The sequence below is a fragment of the Scylla paramamosain genome, chromosome 32, assembly GCF_035594125.1.
Source record: "Scylla paramamosain isolate STU-SP2022 chromosome 32, ASM3559412v1, whole genome shotgun sequence".
In the NCBI taxonomy this organism is placed as follows: domain Eukaryota; kingdom Metazoa; phylum Arthropoda; class Malacostraca; order Decapoda; family Portunidae; genus Scylla; species Scylla paramamosain.
The window spans coordinates 15,821,097-15,833,858 of record NC_087182.1 but is presented as its reverse complement, the minus strand read 5'-3'; the positions used below and the strand labels follow the sequence as shown (position 1 = coordinate 15,833,858).

The window sequence follows — 12,762 nt, the reverse complement described above, 5'->3', positions numbered from 1 at the left end:
TTTTCATTAAAGACAAAATCACAAAATTTATCTCCTTGGTTTTCCCCTAACAGATCCTCAGTATGAGAATTCAGTAACAGAATAAATAGCATATTTTTTCTCATTAATTTATTCCAAAAAAGCTTCTGAAAGAAATGTTAGAAAGAAAGAAGGAAAAGATAGGAGAATCTGGAATAAGATACCATGACATGCCACATTAAATAGGCTAACAAGGTGAACAGGATTAGAAACACAAACCTAGAGGCATGGCACACTCAGTGAGGAATATTTCACAAGAATGGCAGTCACTGGAGATGCATTGTGTGTGGCTACTATGACACATTATGGAAAACATTACTTATATCTTTTGACTTCTCGCACTTACATCGACTTCCTGCCAGAACCAGAGTATCCTCCAAGACCCCAGCGGTAGTGCCATGAGTCATCATTAACAGAGTTGTGAATGATCAGGGTGTTTGTGCTGCTACTGATGGAGGCATTGCAACTGAAAGGCAAGGGAAAGTAAGCAATATTACATGTGTCCAAGAAAACATGATACAAGCAATCTTAAATAAACAATTATCAGTAAGCATTGTTGAATTCATCCACTAAAAAAGAGTGAATCCCAAAGTGTGTATAACTCAAAATTTGATATAAACAGTAGAGGTGAATGAATGAAATGCTGGGTGATTGCGGGGTCAACCACAGCAGCCTGAGGTGGGTTCTGCTTCCCAATACAAACAGCATAGAAAATAGCAGAAAGTGAGTGAATATCTGCTATATTATCCTTATGTAATGTTTATCAGTACATTACTTGTTCACTAATCCCACTCCTCTCATTATGCAATACTGTAGTATTACAAAACTTGTAGAAATTATGATTTCATCAATGAACATCCTGCATCTACAAATCCTGCCACAGATGCTCTCTTAGCAGTTGTGAATCTGTCGCCAGGCAACACTTAAATTTCATAACACTGCCAAATAAGGCCTCATAATGCATGTGTACATAGAATATTTTCTACTTAGAATAACTTGTATTTTCACCTAGCAACATCTGCAGAAAGTTATATTACACCCTGTAGATATACAGAAAATATATTAGTACAATTTTAAATAAATTTCAAACTGCAACCAAGAGAGGCTTTCTGCTCTGCATGAAAAGGCCACTTACTCATTGGATCTGTGATTGGACATGCTTGATGCCCCACTCATCAGTGAATCAGGAGTCTGTGTGTTGGCCATGGTGGTGGCAGTGCTGCTAACATTCTCCTGACCCTGAGGCTCCTGTCGCTGGGTGTGCTCTAGGGCATAACGTTCCTCCGGGCTCAGATTTTCATTGGAGGTGCTTACATCTGGTTCACTTTCACTGAAGCTGTGACCGGAGTCTGTTCCATGATAGAAATGCAAAGCAGGATTAGTAAAAGAACAAGGGAATTATTAAACATAAAAGCTTCAGCCACAGCTCAAACAAGTACTTACATGGTCACAAATCATGTATATCTGATAGAGGATAACAACAGTTGTCAAAATGCAATGAATATGCCATAAGAGAATGGTGATACTAATATATTATTTTTGTGTTTATGTAAAGCAAGAAGCGGTAAGGAGAGATATGTAATTTGTAATAGTGTGTGAGCCTACCTTTGTTCTTTGCAAGAGGGTTGTGTTGGGGTGCAGTGAGGCTTTTATCCTTGGCTGAGGAGTGCTGCTGGGTGGATTTGGCTTGCTGGTGTTCCTGGTGCGAGGTCATGGCTACGTCATGGCACAGATACTCTCCCTGCTACTCTGCTGGAGAACACATTCACTTAACATGATTATTTGGTGCTAGTGTTTTGTCACATTAAGAATTTGAAAAATAGCCAGGGGTCTATTTTACTGGGACCGGTAAAATGACTTTTAAAAGCATGTTTGTCTATACTACCGAGACCAACAAAATAACCTAATAAAAAAAAAAAAAAAAGTTAAATTAACAAAATTGAAAACAATATTAACTTTACCATAATGGCCATTGTGCATCAATTATCAGAAAATACAGTCACATTACATGCCAGTTAGAGAACTGTTACATAGCTTGCTGCATTGCTGTCATTCTGCCTTCTAAAATGAAACACATCAAAATATTGAGTGAGCCATTACAAGACTACAAGACAGTAGTTTGCTATTGACATCCACAAGACACTGACTTAAAGAGATTCTCCAACAGAAGCCATTATATAAATCTATTAACAGCACAGTCAAAGCTGACCAAACTCCAACTGGGTTTGGCGATCACTTATGGTCCGCCTAGTTGTGTTGCATTCGCGCCTTTATCCTAAGTATTTGTCAAGAGTTCAATTCTAGACGAGTCTTTCACGGCCAATGTCTCCTGCCATCATATGAATTTGTCAGTTTTGAAACTATAGATAGATAGAGAGATGGGTGGGGTAACTGCTGAAACTCTGTGTAAAGTAACAGCCCAAGCTGCAATAACACTAACACATGAACAGAGACAGGATAATGGTTATTACTGAATTGTCTAATGCTGTAACAACTATAAAGAAAACACAGATATACCTGATAATGGTTAAAATTATGTGTATTACAAAATCCGAAACCACATAAGAATCCACAAAGATTGACAAATATAAAAACTGGTGGTTTATCATATGAATTTCCATCTTATTAAAAGACTTACAAGGGTAAAACATCATGAATCTTGTACAATATTGTGAAAATACAAGCAGACAAATACACACACACTTACCAGAATTCACAGAAATTACATCTGTAGTAATGAACTAGTAACATCTTAAAAAAAAAAAGAAATTTATATTAAAAGACAGGATATTACAAACTAGACTGAATAATTTGTAAACACTGGTAGATACGCACAAATACTTACCAGAAACCATGCACAAAACATGAGCGGTAGAGAGATATTAGCACCCACACCTCATTAGCACCACATCAGCCCTTCCATTCACCGCATTTTTCACATTCCTTCACAAACAGCTGACCTCCTACAGGAAATACATCACAATACACACCAACCCTCCTTAATAGACACTCACGCCACACTTCAGCTTCACCTCACCACCATATTCTCTCCTTCTGGACCTTTAACACCACACTCCAAGGGTTTCTCTTCCTTATACACCACTTTTTAGCACCACAATTTTAACCACCAACCTCACGTCCAATCTGGAGAAGACACAAACATTCTCTAACTTCAGGAGATTGCACCAATTAATGTTATTTCAGTGGTAAACAAAAGAGCATCATCTTTACGAACCAAGTAAGGATATAACGGTTTCCGATTCTCTTATTTGTAGCTAAGTTTGGAATTATAGCTGTGCCCACCTATGTCCCTCGGAACATATTTATTCCCTATATTGAATAAAAGAGTGAAGAACAAAAGGGGAACATAACGGGATAAGCATGTTGTTCTCCTAATATGTGCAGACAGCACATAACACGCTTTGATTTTTTCCTTTCATTCTGAACTTCGTACTTTATCCTATACCCATTATGTTTCCCAGGGAATATTTATACCCGAAACCGGACTAGGAAACATAAGAGGAATAATATAACGGTGAAAAGTTATTATTTTCTTCCGCAACCCTACACTTCACCTCTTGCCCACTAACATACTCTATATACATAAATAAAGTATTCAGGAACAAGGGCACAAATAATGTAAGAGGGAAGGTAATAAATTAGTTAACAGTTGACAGACCCCGATTTCCTCTTGTGCATATATAGGTTGAACAAAAAAAATGTTTCACTTCAAGATTAATAATCTTTCAGGGCAAGTGTCATATATTTAAATACGATGTTGAGAGAGAGAGAGAGAGAGAGAGAGAGAGAGAGAGAGAGAGGACATAAGAAAAAAAAAAAAAGATAAATAACCAGTACAGGGTAGAGTAATACAGATGAAGCCAAGAAAACGAACAGGTACTGCACTAGTCTAGACTGATGCAGATTTATAATATACACGTTATTATTACGCATGTCATTGCCGTCCAAATTATGTGTAGGAAGATTACAAGCAAACTCGACATAACATTTCCGTGGCCTTTAGTCCGGAAAAGGTTTACTCTTTCACCAGTCTCTCTCTGTTCCAGACGAAACTAGTTTTACCGGTAGTTTTCGGTTTGTTTTGAATGAATCTACAATTTTTTTTTTCTTTCCGTAAATCTTTTTTTTTTTTTTTTATCCCCTGACCCTCCATCAAAAAACTAATGTTTTGAGATAACACGAGAATTAGATTAATAAAAAAGAAAAAAAAACAGACCTAAATCTACCGGATAAAAAAAAAAAAAAATGTCTTCACAAATAAGTAACACAGTAGTAATACTCGCAATTTTATCTCCAAGAGGCTGGCTGGCGCTTGCCAGTGGCCACCAGCTAGCTGTCACGCACACCTAACCAACCTAACGAAACTAACCTAACCCAACTAAACTAATCTAACTTAACTAAACTAATCTAACCTGATATTTTTATTTATTTATTTATTTTTTACTCTTTCACCAGTCTCTCGCCCTGTGTATGTTTCTCCCACAAATCATTAGTTTTCTCGTTTACTCCCCTCCCCCTCCCTCCACAGGATGAAATAAAATGCCATGGTTGTCTAAATTAATTTTCGAAAAAAAAAATTACTAACTAATTTCGCGCTTGCGCGTAAGATGTAACATACGAACGCACGTACACTTGGTACTCGGGTAGATAACCGAGTGTCCGCCTAGCCATCACACGCGTGGCTGTCACTTCACCTGCCCGTTGTCGCGAAAGCGAGCGAGCTTACTTACCCCTACTCCCCCCCCCCAAAAAAAAGATAAATCTTTAAAAATTGTTGTCAGCATTATAAAATATTTGCGGTGACTATATATGGGGTTCAAATTACTCAAAATGAGAACCTTTATCTGATGAGAAAGGTAAGGAAAGTTATGTTGAGACTGGTGAAAGACTTAAAGAATACCAATAGTCCTTATGAGAGAGAGAAAACAAAAAAAAAAAAACGTTTCCTTATAAGAGCGATTCGGAAGAAGTTACGACACCACTCGAGTCTCATCAAAATTCTTAGCGACAGGCAAGGTGTATCAGGTTGAGGTTCACGGAAGGCGAAGCTTCAAATAAAGATATCAAAATATTTCCAAGCCACAACAAATGGAGTAACGTGCTCTCTCTGCAGGAACTAGCAACCGCAAGGACGTACTGTACAGTGTTCCGTCTTTTTAGTGAACTTAACACTGTCTGACTGCGCTGCGCCTCCTTTGGCGTAATGTGAGTGAAAACCACCATATTGAACTCGAGTAATTTGGGAAAAACGTGCCTACAAGTGAATACAGCAAAATAAACTGAAGTCCCAACTAGGCTGTGTCATACAGCTACGTATATTTGCAGCAGCCACAATATTATAAACAGAAATCTACCCAACTGTAAAAGGAAGAGAAGAATGTTATATATATATGGGTTGCCATTTAATACATAACTTCCACGTTCCAGCAACATGGATAAATTGGCTTATCTTCAATTAGTTTGAATAATATGAAGGAAAGCCAGAGTTTAAATTTACGTAAAGGGAAAAAAGTGGCTATATCACTGAAATCAAGCGGGTCGTGGAGTCAGTGAAGACCCAACCAAAGTGACGTAAACACCAGTGGCAGCCAGTGGTTGACGAGTAAGTATTCCTCGCGGTTCACTGTTTTCATTTAAAGGTAAGAAAAAAAGAAAAAGAAAATTCCTTGCTAAAACGAAATGCGTAACAATTGTATCCTCAAAGTCCACATTCAATGGCATGAACTCAATGCTATCTTTGATCATAACGTCTCTCTCTCTCTCTCTCTCTCTCTCTCTCTCTCTCTCTCTCTCCTAGACCCTTCGGCATGCACACGGTAGTCAGTCTAAGCACACAAGATATCTGAAAACTTCCTTCTTGCACACTGATAACTTAGCATGTGCCGGTAAGATTCGTGTTAAGTATTACTCTTACTTTATAACCACATAACAGCACAGTAGATCATAGTTGCGTATTTCGTGAGTGCAAGTAATAGTTTAATCTGAAAAAAAAATAACCCTGAGGTAATCATGCCTTTCATCATAAGGTATCAAATTAATATTTCTATCACGCACCCTTTCACCGTTGCAATCAACACGCATGCGCCTCTACAAAATGGGTATCCTCTAAAATTAGCACTGATGGCACGACCGCCTACAGCACCAGACTGTATGTATAATACTGTATCTGTAGCACAACTTGCTATATACATTGAAGAAACAAACCACACACGTATACGACTAGGTAGTGTGCACGTAGCTGGCAACTATTTCGTAATAAAGTAACACCCGGTGGTTGTATCAGTAATCGCAGTCATCTCCCGCTCACCGCCACCACCACTGCTTCCTTCCCACAACAAGCAGGGTAGTAATGCACACTTCTCTGCATATGCTGGTCAACATTTTCCTCGTGCATAATGGTAATTTTCTGAACAATTAGTCTTTGTGTACTTCAGCCCAAACTTCTGGGGAAATATAAGCTGTATTCATAAATCCACAAAATGATATGGCCCAATTAATTATAGAGCTGTGGGCGATTTGGATGTTTACATTGGTAAATCCTCACTCTAATGAACCAATTAGTGAACTTGATAGTTTAATTAAATAGGTCCAGGAATCTAATTTTAATAGTATGTACAGGAAAATATGCTCAGAGTATAAAAAAAGAAAACTTGAGGAAATAAATAAGCAAAAAAACTGGTCATGATTAGTGTAGACAGTGAGTTCCATTATTTCAGGAGTTTGAGAGAGAGAGAGAGAGAGAGAGAGAGAGAGAGAGAGAGAGAGAGAGAGAGAGAGAGAGAGAGAGAGAGAGAGAGAGAGAGAGATTCCATTTTATGCATTGTATTTAGCAGTAAGATACTCAGAGAATACAAATGATGAGGGTATTATAACTTAATTCCTTCCATCTTTTTCCTTACACAAAAAGATTCTACCACCCATTTAACACTTCCAAATACTGTGTCAGTAAACATGAGTGTAGTGTTAGTCTTGGCTCACCATCTGCTTAAAAACCTAAAAACAACTATAATTATGGATTTTCTAACACTTCCTAGGAATTTCCACATTGTATTTCACCTTCGTATGAAAGTTACATTTAAAAATCCATTTATCATTAGATGATTTAATGTACTGATTATAAGTCACATTAGTCCTTTTCTCATTTTCACTTACTTTATTACAAATAACAAATAACATGCCAGAACGTTTACGATAATACTGTACACTTTAAGCATTAACTCATTTAACAATGATATTATTGTAGTGACCAAACTTTTCACTTGCATTTAGTGCATGGTAGAATGTTGTATAAAGTATGTTTTCCTTTTCGAGATAAATCCTTTAACAAAATCCACTATTTCTGGCAAATAGGTTAATAGCTTAGAAATCTGATAAGAAATTCCTTCTCTTGAGTTATACTGTGCAGAATTTACCAAGTTATCTCAGCGTGTGCTGCTTATAATTATCCAAACATTTGGATAAGGCCTAGGGTTAAGTGCAGGTCAGCTCATGTGGTAATGGACCATTGGATGAAATTCATACACTAACGCAAACATTTTTTTTTTAACTCACCGAAATCATATCTTTCCTGTCTTTTCTTTTTTTTTTTTTTTTTTCATACGTCTCGTGAAACTTTGTGTGGGAGGGAGGCTGCATACCCATGGGTGGTGTAGGAGCTTTGAGTCTGGCGAAGGACAAAATACGTAGTATGGAGCGGGGGGTGGAATTGATATGTGTGACAAACTATTAACTCAGACAAGAAAATACACAATAGCTAAGAATTTCCTTCCATAGTATTATACACTTAGCAATGTTCCTAATAAGGATAGTCAAGGCTGTGAGCCACTATACTGTACCTCAATAATACTGTACTTGCCGCGCGCCGCCACACCGCTGCCAGCCACACGCTCACACATACTCCCACTCTAATACATGTTCTCACTATCAGTTGCTAATACCTCATTACTTCTCAGAATTACACCACTGCTAAATCACAAGTCTATACAAGCTAGTATAACTTGGGTGGATGCAGGGTGATGCTATTGTGTGATGTGTGAGCGTGTACCTTCAGTGGTGCAGGATGAGGGCCGGCTGGTGGCGAGGTGAGGCCCTCACAGCTGATTCAGTGCACTGAGGGGCGTGTACCAGTCACCACGCCAGCCAGGATGGTACCCAGAACACTCTTTCTATCGACCCTCTTCATTCCCGTCCTCTATAGAAAGAGATAAGTTAGTACAAAGATCACTCTTGCAGTGGCATCCTGGCAGACTTCCTGGCGCTACCTCCCGCCCTTCTCTGTCTATATTGCAAGCCTGTGTAGGATGATCCGCAGCACACTGCTGGCCAGGACACGCCATTTCTGTAAATGTAAGTATTTATGTTACTTTTCACCTCATTCATTGTTACTGACATGCTTTTCTATGAATTCCTTAAGTTACCGACACTGTAGGAATCGAGGTTGCCTGCTAATCAATAACTGCAGTATTTGGTACTTTTGAAAATGCATATATTTGAATACAGCTTATACGCCCATAGGTGATACTTGTACTCAACATAAGTATAATAAGTGCATGGAACATGCGACAATTAGTTATCTGAGCTGGGACTACTAGTAATACTTAGTAAAATCGTTGCAGCGTTGCCAGGCAAATGTTACCTTGAGTACCTCACGCCTCACTTTGCATGATGTCCCTCACAGATACTCTAATAACTTTTTGTGCCCTCGTACCTGCCTGTTCTCTAACCTGGTTCTCGCACATGGTGGGCTTTCCGGTACCGGGGCGCACTCCCAGGGTTTCATTTTGCTTATCAGTAGTGCATTTGTTTGCGTTAATATACTACTGACTCTCAACATGAAACTGGCAGGAGATCGCCAGGATAGTCATCATCGAAGTGTAAAATACAAGAAAGCAAACCAACACACTGAACCGAGAACCGAACAAAGACGAGACCTGATTGATGCCTCCCTAGTCTCGATTGTCTAGGTTTTCTTAGTGCATACATGTTCAGTGTGGACATACCACAATGTGAACCTTCAGTTACTTACGCCATCACATATTTTTTTTTATTTTGATTTTATTTTTATTTTCTTGCATGGTAATCGGTGCAGTTTCTAGACACAGGAGTAGTCTTCAGTGAACGAGTTCATGCCTTTCTAACAGAGACCGACCAATGTATAAAAAATAATTTAAGAAGCTTTACATTAAAAGGAAGAAAGAAATGTTAAACTTAAAAAATTTTCTCAAGTCCTTTTCAAGACTTACAAGTAAGGTTACAGTATGTGCGTGTCTTGGGTTATACAGTCATGGCTCATATATATATATATATATATATATATATATATATATATATATATATATATATATATATATATATATATATATATATATATATATATATTAGATACCATCATAAAAATATGCTGATCTTATAATGAACTCTTGGATATAGTTAAAGAAAAAAGTGTAATTATAGAATTAAAGCTTTATACACGCATGTATTATTTGTAATACTTTATTCCATATTTTGATTATGCTAGTAAGAATTCAATATTATGTAATATTATCTTTAAGATTAGTCTACCCTTTGATTATAATAGCAGGCTCACACTGGAAATAAGTCTATGGGCTTTGAAGTGTTGACCTGGGATATGTTTACTGCACTGCACATTGGCTGTGATGCATTACTATACAACATTCAGTCAGGCAGACACTGTTCACTAGCTGAATAACACACACACACACACACATTTTAGAGTTGTTGAAATTTTATAAGTTTTAAGAATATGAACCATTTTACTGTGAAATGAGTATGAACAAGATTACATTCTGATCACACATTTATCCATAAAAATAGTGCACTATTCTTAAATTTGTAAACAGGAATGATATTGAAATTCTGCAGCTGTACATATTACTGCTCCCATACATCATGATACCATAACTTAAATATATATGATTTTGTCCAGTACTATAATGCACTCCCATTATAGTTATATTTACAGTTAGGAATTTTACATATGGCAGTTTTATTATTTATGTTTGTTGTGTAATGTTTATTGTATGTTTGCAGATGTGGCTGGAGAAGGAAGGAGACATGTGATGCTGATAAACTGTGTTTGCCTTACTCTATTTTTCATCAAGGTTACCCTCTTTAACTACAAATGTGATTATGTGAGTGCCATTTCTGATGCACACTTTGTCCACTCTCATGTGATAGACAGTTATCATTGATTTGTATCCAACTACTGTACTGAAGTATTGGCATAAATGGTATTCTTAGAATTGTGCACTGTCTTGTGAAGTGACTGCTTGATTTCCTGGAATCTTTTCTTGGCCACTTTGTTAGGGATACATTGCATCTGTGTGTGTAGGTATTGTCAGATTTATCACCATAGTACTTGCTAAAGAAACATACATCCTTAACTCTGAGATCACTTCTGTTAAACAAAATTGATGTTATGTCAAATACAAGCAAAAAAAAAACAAAATAAAAAAATAAATAAATAAAAAATAAAAAATAAATAAAAATAAATAAATAAAATAAAAATATTGCAGGCCTTGGAAAAATTTTGCAAGTATGAGTGCTTCAATTCTTGAGACTCTGATACAACACTGCTGTATTATGTTGTGATGTAACACTTCCAGTAGGTTGCATATTTATCTTATGTTACATCCTATAACATGTTGAAGAGTAAAGATTAATTTTACACTTTCCAACCTATAGATGTCTCCTGCTAACGTGCCTGTCAACCTGAGTGCCATCCACCTAAACCAGTTTCTGATAGAGGAAGCAGACCTCTGTCACCGGCATTCCAACCTGAGCTTCATTGTCTATATTCACTCTTCACTGGGGAAGGTTGAAAAGAGACAGGAGACCCGCCTGACTTGGGCATCGGCTGGACTATACGACTCCAGCGTGAAGATGGCAGTGGTGTTCATGGTGGGCCAGGCAAAGACCAAGGAGGAAGAGATCATTCTGAGGGAGGAAAGCCAACGCTATCAGGACATTGTGCAGGTCTGTGAAGTTTTTTTTTTTTTTTGTATGGTAGGCTTGTGTATGGTATTCTTGCAATCAAAGCATTTTTTTGTATATATCACACTGTTAGTTAATGCATATATCACAGTCTGTATTTCTCCAAGACCATGATCATCTATTTGTACTTACTGACACTTGAATAAGTGAGATTCTTTCGTATGGTATACCTTTCATTTCCTTACACATAAATCAGTAGAATGAAATATTAGACAAAATTGTGTTTGCAAAGAGTATACATAAATAAAAAAATGATAGTTTACTAATAAAGGATGGGACATTACATAAAAGTATAATTTAATTCTGTGAAAATACAAATAGATAAATACATGGGATGTGATATGTTCATGATGGGTAAGAAAAATAAAATAAATTAATAAAATGATGAAGTCAAACAAAATCTATGGATAGATATTCTCTTCTCATAATTATCAGACACTACAGTACTGGATAATTCCTTCCTTCCTCGTACACATAAAATGCCTTAAGAAAACTTTGTATAATATTAATGGACTGCCACACTTCCACATCCCAGGGCCAGGCAAGATTTTTGGGAGTGATTTCAGCTCTCCAGATTTTATTACATGTATTGGAAATGGATCTGTGTAAATAGGAATTTGTTACAGTTTATATGAAAGCCTGTCTGTTAAAAAAAATGTTCATTCTTTAATTGTTTTTCTGTAATTGATGCAAATTAAATTGTTCTCCTGTGTGTGTGTGTGTGTGTGTGTGTGTGTGTGTGTGTGTGTGTGTGTGTGTGTTACCTATTTTACTGTTTGTATTTTTATTGGATTGAGTCCATTTTACAATATCCTGGCTTTTAATGCAAAGTTGTCACAATTTTACTTGAATTTGTATTGTGTCAGTACATGCCACTTCTGATAATATATTACACTGATGTATTGTTTTATTTGGATTTTTTTTTTTTTTTTTTTTTTGTGCATTCCTCTCTCCTTGTCTTGTTTAAGTGTATTTGTATTTTCTGTGACTGATCCTGCACAGTGTTCTTTTACAGGGTAACTACACAGACACCTATCACATGCTGAGCTACAAGGGCTTGGCATCCCTGAGCTGGGTCACAAAGCACTGCTCCCATGTGCCATGGACCATACACGCAGATGACGATGTCCTCATTGATATATTTCTCCTCAAAAAGTTCTTAGAAAACAATGGTACTCAGAGTAGCTTTTTTTGTTATCCTTGGGAGAACTCCCCAGTGAGGAGGTATGGCAAGTGGTGTGTGCGGCAGAATGAGTATGAAGAAGACATTTATCCGACCTATTGTGCGGGTGGGGCGTGGGTTGTAGCAACATCCCTGGCACCCAGACTCTTGGAGGCAGCCACTAGGGTTCCTGTGCTGTGGGTGGATGATGTGTACCTCACTGGCATACTGTCCAAGAATGCTGAAATCCCAGTGTCCGACAGCTTGAAAAATAGTGTTAGAAGGAATGGTATTGATAAGGGAGACTTAGGAAAGACAGTTATATGGTTTGAAACCAGAAAACCAAGAACAATATGGTGGTATGAATTATTAAGTTTTCACAGCTATGTGCCAACAATAGATGTGTAATGAAATGCATTTGTATATATGTATGGAAGTACAACTAACTTATTTTACCCCTTTCTTGCCAGTATTTAAATCAACTTAAGAGTACATATTGTGTGCATTTATAGGATTACTACAGTGTAACATTAAAATATTTTTTTAAA

General features: G+C 37.2%; 2 protein-coding genes across 6 annotated transcripts in view; one reads left to right on the top strand and one right to left on the bottom strand.

The window, feature by feature from the left end:
• LOC135089264 (angiomotin-like) overlaps positions 1-8,239 on the bottom strand; it is a 26,992-nt gene extending 18,753 nt beyond the window's left edge. For 2 of the 3 annotated variants that reach the window (XM_063984715.1, XM_063984717.1), the window contains exons 1-4: positions 3,151-3,240; positions 1,624-1,770; positions 1,154-1,367; positions 365-484 (exon numbers count right to left, since the gene is read on the bottom strand). In XM_063984715.1, the coding sequence (XP_063840785.1) occupies positions 365-484; positions 1,154-1,367; positions 1,624-1,732 (443 nt within the window). In that variant the 5' untranslated portion in view covers positions 1,733-1,770; positions 3,151-3,240. Of the gene's footprint in view, positions 1-364; positions 485-1,153; positions 1,368-1,623; positions 1,771-3,150; positions 3,241-8,083 lie in introns of those variants that run through there. The other variant, XM_063984716.1, reaches the window with a different exon arrangement.
• On the top strand, positions 5,138-12,762 carry LOC135089266 (beta-1,3-galactosyltransferase 5-like). Of its 3 annotated transcripts, none has more exons than XM_063984720.1 (5): positions 5,138-5,641; positions 8,272-8,385; positions 10,090-10,190; positions 10,744-11,034; positions 12,068-12,762. In XM_063984720.1, coding segments are annotated over exons 1-5 (1,062 nt in total). In that variant the 5' UTR covers positions 5,138-5,640; the 3' UTR covers positions 12,623-12,762. The 3 variants fall into 3 exon arrangements, with proteins under 3 accessions (XP_063840790.1, XP_063840788.1, XP_063840789.1); XM_063984718.1 differs by lacking the exon at positions 5,138-5,641 and adding an exon at positions 6,123-6,187; XM_063984719.1 differs by lacking the exon at positions 5,138-5,641 and adding an exon at positions 6,263-6,437.

Excerpts from the sequence above, each read along its gene's own strand:
- LOC135089266 (XM_063984719.1), top strand. The coding sequence starts at position 6,389 with ATGCACACTTCTCTGCATATGCTGGTCAACATTTTCCTCGTGCATAAT. Across the intron at positions 8,386-10,089 it reads GACACGCCATTTCTGTAAAT|ATGTGGCTGGAGAAGGAAGG; the intron begins GTAAGTATTTAT and ends GTATGTTTGCAG. Across the intron at positions 10,191-10,743 it reads TTAACTACAAATGTGATTAT|ATGTCTCCTGCTAACGTGCC; the intron begins GTGAGTGCCATT and ends TCCAACCTATAG.